We start from the raw sequence: 17,116 nt of genomic DNA, 5'->3' as shown, positions 1-17,116 counted from the left end.
TGGGGGGGGGGGAGGGGGGGTAATCACCATTTGATTTACACAACATGCCTACAACTTTAAAGGTGAAAATAGATGTCGTATTGTGATATGAACAATAAGATGAAAAAACAGAAATCTGGAGTGTGCATAGGTATGAAACCTCTAAATAAGAGCTGGTCCAATCAATTAACTTCATAAGTCACATAATTAGTTGATTAAAATCCACCTGTGTGCAATCAAAGTGTCCATTGATCTGTCACATGATGTGTGTATAAATCAACCTGTTCTGGAAGGACCCTGACTCTGCAACACTACTAAGCAAGCAACATGAAAACCAAAAGAGATCAGAGACAAAGTTGTAGAGAAGTATAGATCATGGTTGGGATATATATATATATATATATATATATATATATATACATACACACACACACACACACACACATATACACACACACTATGGAGCACCAATAAATCCATTACAGAAAAATGGAAAGAATATGGCACCACTATAAACCTGACAAGAGGAGGCCACCCACCAAAACTCACAGACCAGGCAAGGAGGGCATTAATCAGAAAGGCAGCAAATGCCGCTTTTCCACTACAAACGCGGCTGAGTCGGGCTGAGCCGTGCCGTGCTGAGTCGGGCTGAGTGGGGCTGTTGGACTTGCATTTTGACTACAACCGCGCTGAACCGTGCTGGCTGGAAGTGGGTGGACACATTGGGTGGAGTTAGCGAAAGTGGGTGGACGTCAGGTGATGTCGTTAAGCAGCGCAAACAGTGACATCAGTGATCTTTTAAGCGGTAGTCTCACGACCCGAATAGTAAACAATAAACATGGAGGACATGGAGTCGTTAGTGTTGCTGGTCTTGGTGCTGTGGCTTGTTGTCACCAACAACGCCAACAGATACTGGCAAGAGCGTATAGATGAGGCGAGGCGCATAAGGCTTCAGAAATTCTCGTAATTCTTCTTCTTCTTCTTCCGGGTTTGCGGTGTTTACAGATCCCAGCGCGCTCGCGGGGCGTGTGTGGGCATGTGAGGACACTCCTCCTCACCAATCAGTGCACAGGGGAGTGTCTGCTCACGCCCCCAACCTCACTCGGCTCGGTTTGGCTCGCTTCAGCCCCACTCCAATACCGCTTTTCCACTACAAACGCGGCTGAGTCGGGCTGAGCGGGGCTGTTGGAGTTGCATTTTGACTACAACCGCGCTGAACCGTGCTGGCTGGAAGTGGGTGGACACATTGGGTGGAGTTAGCGAAAGTGGGTGGACGTCAGGTGATGTCGTTAAGCAGCGCAAACAGTGACATCAGTGAGCTTTTAAGCGGTAGTCTCACGACCCGAATAGTAAACAATAAACATGGAGGACATGGAGTCGTTAGTGTTGCTGGTCTTGGTGCTGTGGCTTGTTGTCACCGACAACGCGGACAGATACTGGCAAGAGCGTATAGATTAGGCGAGGCGCATAAGGCTTCAGAAATTCTCGTAATTCGTAATTATTCTCCTTCCGGGTTTGCGGTGTTTACAGATCCCAGCGCGCTCGCGGGGCGTGTGTGAGCATGTGAGGACACTCCTCCTCACCAATCAGTGCACAGGGGAGTGTCTGCTCATGCCCCCAGCCTCACTCGGCACGGCTTGGCTCGCTTCAGCCCCACTCCAAAACAGTGCGAGTTTTAGGGGCTAAGCAGGGCTGAAATGAGCTGAGTCGTGCTGGTTTTTGGTAGTCGAAACGTGAGCCGTGTCGGGCTGAAGTGAGCTGAAGCGAGCTGAAGTGAGCTGAAAAAGGGTAGTGGAAAAGGGCCACAAAACGGTGCGAGTTTTAGGGGCTAAGCAGGGCTGAAGCGAGCTGAGTCGTGCTGGTTTTTGGTAGTCGAAACGCGAGCCGTGTCGGGCTGAAGTGAGCTGAAAAAGGGTAGTGGAAAAGGGCCAAAAGACACCAAAGAGCCACAGTGGAGATGGGAATATCTGTCAATAGGGCCACTTTAAACTGTACACTCCACAGAGCAGGGCTTTATGGAAGAGTGGCCAGAAAAAAGCCATTGCTTAAGAAAACACATTTGGAGTTTGCCCAACAGCATGTGGCAGACTCCCCAAACACATGGAAGAAGATTCTCTGGTCAAATGAGACTAAAATTTATCTTTTTGGCCATCATGGGAAATGCCATGTGTGGCACAAAGCCAACACCCTGAGAACAACATTCCTACAGTGAAGCATGGTGGTGTCAGCATCATGCTGTGGGGATATTTTTCATCTGCAGGGACAGGAAAGCTGGTCAGGATTGAAGGAAAGATGGATGGCACTAAATACAGGACAATTCTGGAGGAAATCCTGTTCGAGTCAGCCAGAGGTTTGAGACTGGGATGAAGGTTCACATTCCAGCAGGACAAGGACCCTAGACATAATGATAAAGGTACACTGGAGTGGTTTAAAGGGAAACATTTAAATGTCTTGGAATGGCCTTGTCAAAGTCCAGACCTCAAATCCAATTGCGAATCTGTGGCATAACTTGAAGATTGCTGTACACCAATGCAATCCATGTAACTTGAAGGATTTGGAGCAGTTTTGCCTTGAGGAATGGGCAAAAATCCCAGTGGCTAGATGTGCTAAGCTAATAGAGACATACCCCAAGAGACTTGTAGCTGTAATTGCAGCAAAAGGTGTCTCTACAAAGTATTGAGGTTTTTCACCTGACGTCACAGGGTCACGTGACGCCCCGGTGTCCGCCATTTTGAAGGTCAAGCTAGCTAATGTCAACAACATAGTAGCTAGTATGTTACTGTAGCAATGTTTACATTCAGTCATTTGGATGACTGTTAAAACCTTTCAGTCTCAAGTTTTTCCTTTACTGTATTTACTAGTTTACTGTAATTATGATCCGGCAGCTATTTACACCGGATCCAGTGTAAATAGCTGCTGGAGCGCGCTCCGGCTTGCTCCCCCTCAAATTAAGCAGTGCGCTCCGGCTTGCTCCCGGAGTGCTCCGGCCGAGGTTCCGGAGCGCACTCTGGCTTGCGCCCCCTCAAATTAAGCAGCACGCTCCGGCTTGCTCCCGGAGTGCTCTGGCTGAGGTTCCGGAGCGCGCTCCGGCTTGTTCCCCCTCAAATTAAGCAGCACGCTCCGGCTTGCTCCCGGAGTGTAGAGGTCTGCGTGGGTCGGATTTTTCAGTCCCACTCCCGCAAAGAATTATGATTTTCAGTCCCGCTCCCACCCACAAAAAAATTATGATTTTCAGTCCAGCTCCCGCCCGCAAATCCCACATGATGCAGACGTTCGCGTTATTTCTCAGGAAAGTTCTTGTCTTGACACAGCGTGATGGTGCCCCGCCCCCTACTTTGAGTGGATTTGAGCATAAATATCTACAGCTCACGTTCCCGTTTGTTATTTTTTACCTTGTTTCTGAATTCAGCATGTAGTGTCTCAAATAATAATAATAATAATAATAATAATAATTAGTGCTGTCAAGCGATTAAAATATTTAATCGCGAATCACACATTTTTATCACATGAGAAACCATTGTAATTCTCTGATCAGCATAAAAAAGTGAATGGGCTTACTTTGTACCAATGGTGGGTTTTTTTTTTTATTGCAAAGCAGAGCTAGTAAGAGAAGTGAATTGATTTACTGCTTGAGTTAGTCTACAACTCTAATCAGAGAGACAGGTTACACAGTGCCGATAGGCTTGACTCAATGCTATCCCAGAAATCCTTCCTGTAATATGCAAATTTGGCCACCTCTGATTGGACAGCCAAATTTGCATGTCAAGCCTACCGTCACTGTGTAACCTCTCTCTCTGATTAGAGTTGTAGACTAACACAAGCAGTAAATCACTTCACTTATGGTTCTCTTGCTAGCTGGGTGTGAACTGTGAGTCATTAGAGTGATCAAAGGATTTCCCGTTAGGGTGATCAATGGCAAATTTAAGATGCCATTCCTCACTCAATCTGGCAATCTGACTCTCTCTGCAAATTTAGGCATCTTAAAATGTTATTAATGCCAAATAAAATATCCAGCACAAATTATATATGATAGATATAAATTAATAATTTATAAATTTTATTTCAAACACATTTTTAGTTAGCGGGACTGCAGCTGGTCACCGTTCCCACCTACATATGTGCACTTCCGGTCCCGCCCGCAATGAGCTTTCAAAATTTGTCCCGTGCCGCACTGCTTTGCGGCGGGTCCCGCGGGAGTGCAGGGCTCTACCGGAGTGCTCCGGCCGAGGTTCCGGAGCGCGCTCTGGCTTGCTCCCCCTCAAATTAAGCAGCGCGCTCCGCAACCTCGGCCGGAGCACTCCGGGAGCAAGCCGGAGCGCGCTGCTTAATTTGAGGGGGAGCAAGCCGGAGCGCGCTCCGGAACCTCGGCCGGAGCACTCCGGTAGAGCCCTGCACTCCCGCGGGAGTCCCACGGGACTCGCGGGACCCGCCGCAAAGCAGTGCGGCACGGGACAAATTTTGAAAGCTCATTGCGGGCGGGACCGGAAGTGCACATATGTAGGTGGGAACGGTGACCAGCTGAAGTCCCGCTAACTAAAAATGTGTTTGAAATAAAATTTATAAATTATTAATTTATATCTATCATATATAATTTGTGCTGGATATTTTATTTGGCATTAATAAAAACATTTTAAGATGCCTAAATTTGCAGAGATAGTCAGATTGCCAGATTGAGTGAGGAATGGCATCTTAGGCTGCCATTTTGGACGTCACGGCTTGAATCAGTTTGAATGCGAGGAAGGTAACAAACGAAAAACATAAAAGAAAAAGGAGCGAGATGCAGAAAACACATTCACTATCCAGCGATGTAGGGCATTTACAGGGCGAGCAGAGGGAGAGGTATTTGCAAAAATTGAGGTTAGCAGGCTTAAAGAACGACGTTTACCTGCTTCCACCAGGATTGTTCACTGATGTACGGAAGTACACGAAGCCCTCATCTTTACCTGACTTCGGCCCACATGATCTGTATACCTATGTCATTAAAAACCCATCACAAGCCAGAGTGTGCTCCGGAACCTCGGCCGGAGCACTCCGGGAGCAAGCCGGAGCGCGCTGCTTAATTTGAGGGGGAGCAAGCCGGAGCGCGCTCCAGCATCTATTTACACTGGATCTGGTGTAAATAGCTACCGGATCATAATTACAGTAAACTAGTAAATACAGTAAAGGAAAAACTTGAGACTGAAAGGTTTTAACAGTCATCCAAATGACTGAACGTAAACATTGCTACAGTAACATACTAGCTACTATGTTGTTGACATTAGCTAGTGCTAACAGCTAGCTGCTAGTACACTGCTACAACACAGACACCGACCCTAATAATACAGTTCTTGGTCATTGCCTGGTAACAGCAAATTTATAACGGGCCATGTCTCAACAGACTAAGAAGTTATTTCAATGACATTTAATAACATTTTGTTTATCCTGAGGACCGAAAGTAAATGAAAATGTGAACAAACCTTAGCTGTAATAAGATGGCGACCACCGGCTCCAGGGATGACCCACTGATGTAGGCATGTTACCCAACCTGACACAAAATATTTGTAGGCATCCAAACTCTTATACGCTTTCAGATCAATACCTGTGTATGGCGATGGGTTTTTAATGACATAGGTATACAGATCATGTGGGCTGAAGTCAGGTAAAGATGAGGGCTTCGTGTACTTCCGTACGTCAGTGAACAATCCTGGTGAAAGCAGGTAAACGTCGTTCTTTAAGCCTGCTAACCTCAATTTTTGCAAATACCTCTCCCTCTGCTCGCCCTGTAAATGCCCTACATCGCTGGATAGTGAAGGTGTTTTCTGCATCTCGCTCCTTTTTCTTTTATGTTTTTCGTTTGTCGCCTTCCTCGCATTCAAACTGATTCAAGCCGTGACGTCCAAAATGGCAGCCTAACGATGCATCACATGACTTGGTCACGTGGGTGAAAAACCTCAATTGACTTGGGGAGGGGGGGAATACCTATGCACACTCCAGATTTCTGTTTTTTCATCTTAATAATTATTGTTTGTGTCACAATAAAACAATTTTCACCTTTAAAGTTGTAAGCATGTTGTGTAACTCAAATGGTGCTAACCCCCCAAAAATCCATTTTAATTCCAGGTTGTAATGTGACAAAATAAGACAAACACAAAGGGGGATGAACATTTTTGCAAGGCAGCAGAATTCTGGTTGGATATTTGTCCTTCTTCTTGGCAGAATTAGTGGAGTTTATCAATTTCACAACCAGCTTTGATGTGTATTTGGGATAATTGTCCTGTTGGACACAGCAAGAAGGTTCCAGATTCGAGCCTCATGGCGAATGGGGGCTTTTCTGGGTGGGTTTCCCCTGGGTGCTCCGGTTACCCCCACAGTTTAAAGACATACAAATTAGGTAAAATACCGAGCCACTGGGGTTGAACAAGCCAGCGCATACTTAATTCTGGTCATCAGCCTGGATAGATTGGGGAGGGTTGCATCAGGAAGAGCATCCGGTGTAAAACCTATGCCAAATCAAATATATGCAGAACAGATCTGTTGCAGCAACCCCTAATGGGAGCAGCCAAAAAAGAAGAGTCCTGTTGGAACACCTAATTGTGTCCAAGTTTCTGACGGTTTGAGCTTATGCTGACGAATTCTGAGGTAGTCATCCTCCATTATTCCACCCACTGTGGGAAATGCACTATTTCCACTGGCAACAAAACAGCCCCAGAGCATGATGTACCAAATGTTATGCTTAACATTTAGTACAGTGCTCCTCTGTACCTCTGGTCATTGTGGACAAATAACTCAATCTTCCTCTCATCTGACCATAAAACTTTCCTCTTTGTCCAGGCGGTCAGCTGGAACCTTTAGGTGTCAAGCTTGAAGGTGTCAATTTTGAAGTAGGGGCTCCTTTCTTGGACAGCAGCTCCTCAGTCCATTGGGATATAAAACTCACTTGACGATAGTGTTCCAGCAGCTTCCAATTCATGGTAGGCCTGTGCCTTAGTGGTTCTTGACCATCCAAATCAACTTCCTCTCAGCTGAGGGTTAATGTGGGTCTTCTACCAGAACTTGGCAAGGTGGCTACACCTCCCAATAACTTGCATATAATTGTTTGAACTGATAATCTTGGAATCTGCAGTTGTTAAGAAATGGTTCCAAATTCATGACTTGGGTAAATCTACGATCCTCTTTCTCAGATCTACACTTTGCTCTTTGGACTTTCCCATTGTACAGTGTGTTGGTCAATCCAATGAGAGCTGTCAAACCTTTATGTTGGCACGTAAAAAGCTTAACAAGATAAGCTACCAGCTGCACTCAATCATGATTACTAACAGGAAGTGGCCTTGGCAAGTTAAAAGACAGTGTAGAAATTTCAGCTCCACTGAATTAGTAATCTATATGGGCATATGTAGTTTAACCTTATGTATAATTGACTGTTGATTTTAGAACATCCAAAATTAATTAAAACTTGTGCATCAAAGTCTTGTTTTCTATTAAAAGTTGCATGTCGTACAATCATGCTGCCACAGAAAAAGAAGTTCAAAGAAAGCACCAACAGCCCAAAACTGCCATGACATGTCCATGTTTATCAATTTGTAACCACAACAGCATACACTATTTCCTCATCACCACAAACAGAATTTATAAAAAACACATTCACACAACATGAAAAAACTAAGGAACCACAACAGATGTAAAATTCAGATCTTTAATAATCAGTGCCTAAAAGGGTTGCTTAATTCATTATTTAAAAAAAAAAAAACCACAAACATAAATTACATAATGCACTATGGATGCAGGCTCGAGTGAAAAATATGGTGCAATTCCCGCATGCCTCTCCCTTGAACTTCACAATCTCTCACTGCAAAACGCAAGAGTTGCTTTCTTTCTGTTTTAATGAATGCTAACACCACAAAATGTCTTTACACTGCAAAAACAAGCTGCGATCAGGTTTAAAGAAAGTGTATGTGTGTCTCACAGACACAGTGAGGTGGAAATGCGCGTCAGTTCAGATTTAACAAAGAAATGTAATAAGCTAAATGATGATGTGTGTGTTTTTGTAGGATGGGGGAAGGGGGCAGCTGTGTCCTGTTTTGGTTTCTGAAACCCCTAACCCCTTCTGGAGTGCTCAGTCCAGGTGAAAGCTCCTCGTAACGGAGCAGCAGATTTCTCCTCCTCCAACTGCATTGTGAAATTTTTTTTTTTACTGCACTGACTGCTCGTTGGCCGTGCTGCCTGAATCCTGAGGTTTCATCACATCAGGAAGCTCAGGAGGATTTGAGAACGGATCCACTTGGAGCTGCTCAAAGGCATCATCTGCGCGCACACACACACGAACAATCAGATAAACTAGTCAAACATGCAAATGAAATTAGGCACTTAATATAGCTTTTATCGAACTGTTTAATCTTGAATATTAATCTTAAATGAACTAGATAGAACTCGACGCCAACGGTGTCGATGGGGATGCCTCCGCCTGGTAGACTACATGCCTTATTAAGTTGTGATTTGGGGATGGACATTTGACCTCACAGTAATCTTGATCTGTGACCTTTTAACCTCAAAATCTAAAAATCAGTTAATGTTTGTCCCAAAGTGCACAAATGGTGAAAGTTTGGTGAAATTCCTTTCATTTGCCTAGGAGATATTACGTTCACAAGGTTTTCAGACAGACATTTGACCTCACAGTGACCTTGACCTTAGACCTTTTGATCTCAAAATCTAATCATTTCATCTTTGTCCCAAAGTGCACAAATGGTGAAAGTTTGGTGAAATTCCTTTCATTAGTCTGAGATACATAGTATGGTGTTCACAAAGTTTGGGGATGGACATTTGACCTCACAGTAATCTTGATCTGTGACCTTTTAACCTCAAAATCTAAAATTAGTCAATGTTTGTCCCAAAGCGCACACATGTGAAAGTTTGGTGAAATTCCTTTAATTTGCCTTGGAGATATTGTGTTCACAAGGTTTTCGGACAGACATTTGACCTCACAGTAACCTTGACCTTAGACCTTTTAACCTCAATCTAATCAGTTCATGTTTGACCCAAAGCGCACAAATGGTGAAAGTTTGGTGAAATTCCTTTCATTAGCCTTTGAGAAATCGTGTTCACAAGGTTTCAGGACGGACGCTTGGATAACCCGAAAACATAATGCCTCCTGCACCTTAAGGTGGCGAAGGCATAAAAATCCCATTCATTTTTTAAATTTGGCTTTAACTGCATACATGCTCTCATCTTAAAGCAAGACGCCCTTTCAGTTTCATAAAATCAGTGAAATTTAGTTTCCTCTGAAATTTGGTCATTGTGATGTGTTTATTTCTGTAATATTTAAAAATATATCAGGCCATCCTGTGTCTGGGAAGTTATTTATTTTGAGGGGATTCCCTAGCAAGTAATGTGCATGAAGTCGCACACTTTGTGCGGTCAAGCAGAAAGAGGAAGTCCGGTGTGCACATGCCCAGGTTTTCATTGACTGTGCACTGACCCAGTTACATCATTTTGCCACGAGACATACAAGTTCAATTTATATAGCGCCTTTCTCAAAACTCAAGGTCGCTTTACAATTATATGGGGGGGGGAGTCCACCAAATAAAAGGTCAGGATGTCATTCCAATGGTGTAGCAGCCACAGTCCCACCAAAAGGTGCACGAAAACAAAGTCCCACACCGCCAGCACAGCACAGCCGCCGCGACGGCACCGGGCAACATCACTTGGAACACCACACCATGGATCCACAAAGCGAGCACAGATGCACCGCCATGCAGAGCGCCGGTATGTCCCAAACCGCCTGCACAGCCACCGAGCAACATTGCTTGGAACATCACGCCAAGCACTAAAGCACTGCAGCACAGAGCACTGGATAACCATGATGTTAAAATGAGCAATGAGCTCACTGCAGTCCATAGCTAGGAGCACAGAAATCACCCACGGCGAACCAATGCCTGGAGGGAACCGACGCCCAAAACTGGGTCTGGAGCTACACCACAACCGGTGGACAAAAATACTTAAACAAAAACATCAAAAACTACACAAAAACACACAAAAGAAAAACAGAGAAAATAAAATAAAAAGCTCCGGTGAGAAGCAGCAGCTAGAATGCGCATGGCTTACTCTCTACTGGAATTGGAAAAAAAATTAAAAATTTAAAAATACCGCAATTAGCCCAAATATGCATCTGTCTGACGTGAACTTGAGCCTGGTCACTCATCTTGGTGAAATACGTTTTTCATTGAGTGTATTCTAGCCAATATTCGTTAGCCATAACGAAAATTATGTATTGATTTCACAATGTAAATATTATTCTTGTGCATTAGACAGCTTACTTTTTTTCTTTTTCAAAAAAATCACTGATGGTGAAGACCACTGAGCGAAAGTGTGTGTAATTAGACTATACACCTATATTGCACAACTTCTGGTGAACAACCTCTCAATTCGCCATCATACTGTGCGGTTTATTTTGTTGAGCAAGACAGTATACGGTTCTTTTTCACTGTGGCAGCGGGGGCGTGGTCAAGCAAATCCAGGGAAGGTGCTGTGTGTGCATGCGCAAAGTGAGAGGATCTCTTCCCCTGGCTGAAACACAGTTTATTTTAAAACTGTTGAAAAGCATGTTGTGTTAAGTGACAGTTTAAAAAAATAAAAACGAAAGTGACCTTGATCCCGCCTGCCTATTTCAGAAGCCGTTACATTCATCTTTTGGATTTTTGTGTTTACTCATGTTTTTGCCAAATGTAGTGATCAAAAGTAATAGTTTTGGGAATATAAACATCTTTGTAATGCCACTAATAGACTTTCCTAAACTCGACTTTAGTATAACCTCATGAATTTCCAGTATAACCCACCCGTTTCAGACATGAGCCCGAGGAGAGAGAGAGAAAAAAAAAAAATCTCTAAAGTTTGATAGAATTTTTTTTTTTTTAATATGAGCCATTCCATTGAATCGGTGCCATTTCCGTCCCTAGAAAATTACATGTATAAATGCACATAAAAATGTACTTTAGGGGACATCGTGGCTCAGGTGGATAAGGCACCATACTATAAATCCGGGGACCCGGGTTCAATTCCGACCCGAGGTCATTTCCCGATCCCTCCCCGTCTCTCTCTCTCCTGCTCATTTCCAATAATCATAAACATAATAAACATCCAATAAAGGTGAAAAAAGCCCAAAAAATATCTTAAAAAAAAAAAAAAAGTACTTTAAAATACATTTCCTTATTACGCAGAATGCCCTGCACGCATGGATTAAAGCAAAAAAAAAAAAAAAATCTGACTGGAGAAAAAAAAAGCTCCTTGTCGTTGGCCCCTACCACGTCAGCGATGCATCAAATTTTAAACGCCGTGTTGTCCATTATCCCCTAGGCCCCTACTTATAGTACATTTACATAATTTTAACAATGACTAAAGCTAAGGCAAGACTTTACCATTATTATTACTGGCTATAAATGATGAAACATCAAGTTTTCAGTGCAAAGTACAAATTTATTTCAACAATACTTTAGTAATGCACAACAGTGGTTAAGAGAAAAGTGCAAGTGCAGTCGAACTTGAACCGCCTTCATTTAAAAGAAGCACGTCCATGCTGGCAAAACCGAAAGTAATTTGATGCGCTCTAGTGATGGAAATCGAAGGGCCTATGTTTGGTGAAATATGGCCTTACTCGAGTTGAGGGGGGATGTGGGGAGGCTGGCATCCCCCTTCTGAAATAAAAATCTCAAATCATCCCCATTATAAAATAGCCATCCCCCCATCACATCCCTTGTGCCATTTTACCAATTAATGTGGAAATTAGCCTACTATTATTTTAACAAATATTACTACCATTTCAACATTAAAGGCTTTGCGCAGTGATAGCCTACATGTAGCCGGATAAAAAAGACACATTTATTTTGTTGCACCTCTCATTCACACCTATACGGAGGTTTCAGTCACTGAAAACAGCTACTTTCGCAAACTCTGGGCAGAGTGGAGATTTCTGAAAACTCCATCTTCAGACACTCGTGTAAATAGGAAACACGAAGCAACAGTGGGCGAGAGGGCACGCGTGAATATAACGAGTCATGGGTGTGAATCTTTCACCGAACACCAATTGTCCTGGTTCTTCATGAAATCGCACGTGCACGCACATTCATTAGGTTAACTTTCAAATAACTGTTCTTGTGCACTTGCAACACCGGAGCCACTTTCCTGAATTTTGCGCTTTGGAGTATTGGCTTCTTTATCGATTTAATCAATGAATTTGTCACATACATTAAATTACTAATGTAAAACATTAGTAGCCTATTTAAGCAATAGCTGTTTTCTCCACTGTTTTCTGACCTTTTGTGCTTAGTGAATGAGACACTTCATTACACTCTGACTTCCAATTCCGGACTTTTTTGAAAATGGCCTACGAGATGTTTTTTTGGGACTTAATTCGCATTGGTCCTTCACTATTAATTTTTGAGACTGACGAGGCACTAAATACTGTGGAATTATTTTCTCCTTACTATGAAGTTTGGCATCTTAAACAAGTGTAGGGAAATCTTGCAGCCCGACTCTGCAGCCTCCAATGTTTAAGCGAACCGCTGAAACCATAATGTTTGAAGATTAAATCGTAGGCTAACCAAACCAAAGAAAAATACATCCTTTCCAGAATGTTGTCTGCCGAAGCCTGTTTAACCTACAAAAGGCTTAATAGCATAGGTCTTGCTGAGGCTTCAACAGGGCTGTTTAGATTTTTCACCTGATCACCTTTCAATAGGCAAATATTATTATTACTACTACAACAATAGGCCTAATATTAGTAGTAGGCAAGTAGTTGCCTAGTAGTAAGACAGCCAAATTGTTTCATCAGTGGCCTATGCCTAGCCTCCCCGGGACTAGACAGTAGCGTAGGCTGTATTTATTTATTTATTTAGGCCTATCTAGTGCAACAACTTATTCCTTTACATATACTCAAACATAGCACAAGAAAGGGTAACAGGCAATCACAGCAGCTTGGTGAAGTTCTAAAATCACATCGGTGTCAGACCTATGGGCCTACCCCCCGGATCTGCATCACTCTCATTATTGACCTTTAGCACTCCCAGTTGACGGAAATCCGTCGTATCGACGGAGAACTTTAATCCATGTGCACATTGATCTGATTTCAAATTTAAGATATATAATTGTAAGGATGAATAAAAATTACCTAAAACACTGAAAAATAGCATGGTGTTACCTGTCTCCGCACTCTAACTTCATATAAAAAAAAAAAGATAGTGGATTCCTTTAACTAACACTTCGCTTCGGCAGGGCTTTTTTTTAATTCACTACCGAGGCAAAAACAGTCTGATTTTCAGTCTCCTAGTATGAGACAGGTAAATAGGCCTACTTTTGCTCTTGAACCAATTCACAGGGGGTCAGTGTTATCAGCTGTAAAAAATATAAATAGTAGAAAGTCAGCTGGTCCTGATGGTCTTGACCCATCACTTTTAAAACTTTCTGCTGAAATTATCACTGACCCTTTAACATACATTTTTAATTTATCTCTGGAACAAAATTGTATTCCAGATTCCTGGAAATTAGCACATGTAGTACCTTTATTAAAGAGTGACGATCCAACTTTGCTAGATAACTACTGTCCAATCTCAAAGCTTTCAGTGTTAGCCAAAATCTTTGAGTCTCTAATTAGTGATCAATTAAAAGAGTTTTTAACTAATAAACAGTATTCTTAGCCCAGTTCAATCAGGCTTTAGGAAGAGACATAGCACCATCACCGCAGCCGTAAAAGTAGTCAATGACATCATTAGTGTTAGTAATAGTAAAAACTCTTGTGCAGCGTTGTTTATTGATCTTTCTAAAGCTTTTGATACAGTAAATCATAGTATTTTATTACATTCTCTGTATAACATTGGGATATCCGAAAAAGCTTTACTTTGGTTTCAAGATTATTTTACAAACAGATATCAATTGCCGCTTTTCCACTACAAACGCGGCTGAGTCGGGCTGAGCCGTGCCGTGCTGAGTCGAGCTGAGCGGGGCTGTTGGAGTTGCATTTCGACTACAACCGCGCTGAACCGTGCTGGCTGGAAGTGGGTGGACACATTGGGTGGAGTTAGCGAAAGTGGGTGGACGTCAGGTGATGTCGTTAAGCAGCGCAAACAGTGACATCAGTGATCTTTTAAGCGGTAGTCTCACGCCCCGAATAGTAAACAATAAACATGGACATGGAGTCGTTAGTGTTGCTGGTCTTGGTGCTGTGGCTTGTTGTCACCGACAACGCGGACAGATACTGGCAAGAGCGTATAGATGAGGCGAGGCGCATAAGGCTTCAGAAATTCTCGTAATTCGTAATTATTCTCCTTCCGGGTTTACGGTGTTGACAGATCCCAGCGCGCTCGCGGGGCGTGTGTGGGCATGTGAGGACACTCCTCCTCACCAATCAGTGCACAGGGGAGTGTCTGCTCACGCCCCCAGCCTCACTCGGCACGGCTTGGCTCGCTTCAGCCCCACTCCAAAACGGTGCGAGTTTTAGGGGCTAAGCAGGGCTGAAACGAGCTGAGTCGTGCTGGTTTTTGGTAGTCGAAACGCGAGCCGTGTCGGGCTGAAGTGAGCTGAAGCGAGCTGAAAAAGGGTAGTGGAAAAGGGCCAAATGTGTTTCTTGTGACGGTATAACATCAGGAAGAGCTCAGATTAAAATTGGCATTCCACAAGGTTCCATCTTAGGTCCATTATTATTCACCATCTACATAAATGACATTTGTGCATATGTAAACAATGCCAATGTACACGTATATGCAGATGACACCATTCTGTATTGCTCAGCCTCATCTCCTTCTGAGGCATTAGCAAAACTTCAAGAGGCTTTCACAAAAATACAAGAAAACTTAGTTACATCTGGTACTAAACTCAAACAAAACCAAATACATGTTATTTACTAATTCTCAAATTCAAACTTTGCCTCAAATAATTACTCTTCAGGGACAGATTATAGAGACGGTGTCAAGCTACAAATACTTAGGATTTTTATTGGACGAAGAGCTGTCTTTTAATTCTCATGTTACCAGCTTAGTGCAGAAACTAAAAGTAAAATTAGGGTTTTATTATAGAAATAAGGCATGTTTTAATCTTAAAGCCAGAAAGGAACTGGTAACATCTACATTTGTTTCTGTATTAGACTACGGTGACATTCTTTATATGCATGCATCAAAGTCTGTGCTACAGTCGCTAGATTCAACTTATCACTCTGCGCTACGTTTTATTACTGGGGCTAAATATTCAACACACCATTGTGACCTGTACAGCCTGTCTGGTTGTCACCCGCTGTTAGTACGCAAGCAGCTTCATTGGCTGACTTTCATTTATAAGGCAGTTATTGGTTTGTTACCATCCTATTTAATCACTGTTTTCTTGGTCCTCAAATAATAGATATAACCTCAGATCAAACGATATTCTTTTTAACATACCAACTCCTAGAACCAATTTTGGAAAATTAGCCTTTCAATATAATGCCCCCTCAACCTGAAATGAACTCCAGAAACAGTTAAAGCTAGATTTGTTCATTCCATTGACTGATTTTAAGTTACGTATTGCTGACATACTAAAATATCAATGCAAGTGTTTTTAAGGTTAAGGCTATTCTATTGAACACATTCAGTGCATTATCTATCTTTTATGTTCATGTTGTAAGTATGCCAGTTTTGGTTTACGTTACCTGTTATATGCTTGTTTGTGTTCTTATTTCATTGTGTACATCTCTTATGGTAATTTCTGCTCTCTTGCTGTCCTGCTTGTCTCAACCTATGTGTATTTTAAGCTATGTGTCTCTTGTTCAACATGTTATTTATGTGTCCTGCCTGTCTTTTAACCTATTGTGTGTTTTAAGTTGTGTGTATCTTGTTGCCCTGCATGGTATGCTTTTGTCCTGCTTGTTTTATAAAGTTGTGTGTTGTCGTCCAGTATGATGTGCTCACGCCCTGCCATTCTTTTAAGTTATGCATATCTTGCTTATGTCCTGCATGTTTTATTTATGTCCTGCATGTTTTAATTATGTCCTGCATGTTTTCATGTCTTAATCTTTTATGTCTTTGCTTTTAATCTTTGCTATACTTTGCTGCTGTGTTTGTCTGCATATCTGCTTTATGTTGTTTTAGTTTATTGCTGCTTTCTTGGCCAGGGCTCACTTGAAAAAGAGGCAACAGCCTCAATGTGACTACCCTGGTTAAATAAAGGAGAATAATAAAATAATAATAATAATAATAATAATAATATAATAATAATAATAGTAATAATACTTGCAGTGGGGCAAAAAAGTATTTAGTCAGCCACCAATTGTGGAAGTTCTCCCACTTAAAAAGATGAGAGAGGCCTGTAATTTTCATCATAGGTACACTTCAACTATGAGAGACTGAATAGGGGGAAAGAATCCAAGAAATCACATAGTAGGATTTTTAAAGGTCCCATGGCATGAAATTTTCACTTTCTGAGGTTTTTTTAATGTTAAAATGAGTTCCTCTGACCTTCTTAAGTCACCCCAGTGGCTAGAAATGTCAATGTGTAAACCAAACTATGCCCACCCTTTGTCAACATTTGAGAATGGCGCGTCAAAATGGCGCATTGATAGGCCCTTCCCTTTACTACGTCAGCAAGGGAGATGATCCCCACGCCCCCCCCCCTCTGGATTCCCACCCACTGTATGGATTGCCCGCCCAGCTCAAAAGTTGCCACCATAGATACGTCACTTCAATTTTGTAGTGAGGAGACCATAGAGGGCACAACAACATGGCACCACCTAAGCAAGCGAAACATGGAAATTGCGCTGTACATGGATGTGACAACACAGAAAGGAGTCTGTTTTTACTGCCGACGGGAGAGCCCCTGAAGACGCAGTGGCTTAATTTTATTTACTCCAATAATACGCAGTCGAGTCTACCTAAGACGGTGTATGTTTGTCGGAAGCATTTTCTTGATGAATGTTTCCACAACTTGGGACAGTACAGGGCAGGTTTTGCACATCAACTGTCACTGAAGCCTGGGTCCGTACCAAGCATCCCTGCCGCATCAGCCACAAACACCGAACAAGTAAGTGTATAACTGTTAAGTCGTTTTGCCGTGTTTTAAAATCAGTGCGTTAGCCTTGCAATGGCTACATTAGCTGTGCAGCTAACCGCTTCCTGCAGTTAGCCAGGTACTCTGCGCTACAAAACCAAAA

The 17,116-nt window shown here is 42.5% G+C and overlaps 1 protein-coding gene across 1 annotated transcript in view; it reads right to left on the bottom strand.

Annotated features, from left to right (window-relative positions):
* Positions 1–7,637: 7,637 nt before the first annotated feature.
* LOC132897495 (elongin-B) overlaps positions 7,638–17,116 on the bottom strand; it is a 74,903-nt gene continuing 65,424 nt past the window's right edge. Inside the window, exon 4 of the mRNA XM_060938766.1 lies at positions 7,638–8,259. Coding sequence (XP_060794749.1) covers positions 8,147–8,259 — 113 coding nt within the window. The 3' untranslated portion in view covers positions 7,638–8,146. The remainder of the gene's footprint in view (positions 8,260–17,116) is intronic.

The sequence above is a fragment of the Neoarius graeffei genome, chromosome 14 (genome assembly GCF_027579695.1).
Source record: "Neoarius graeffei isolate fNeoGra1 chromosome 14, fNeoGra1.pri, whole genome shotgun sequence".
In the NCBI taxonomy this organism is placed as follows: Eukaryota; Metazoa; Chordata; class Actinopteri; order Siluriformes; family Ariidae; genus Neoarius; species Neoarius graeffei.
The sequence above is the reverse complement of the archived record's forward strand: the minus strand, read 5'-3'. Positions and strand labels throughout refer to the sequence as shown.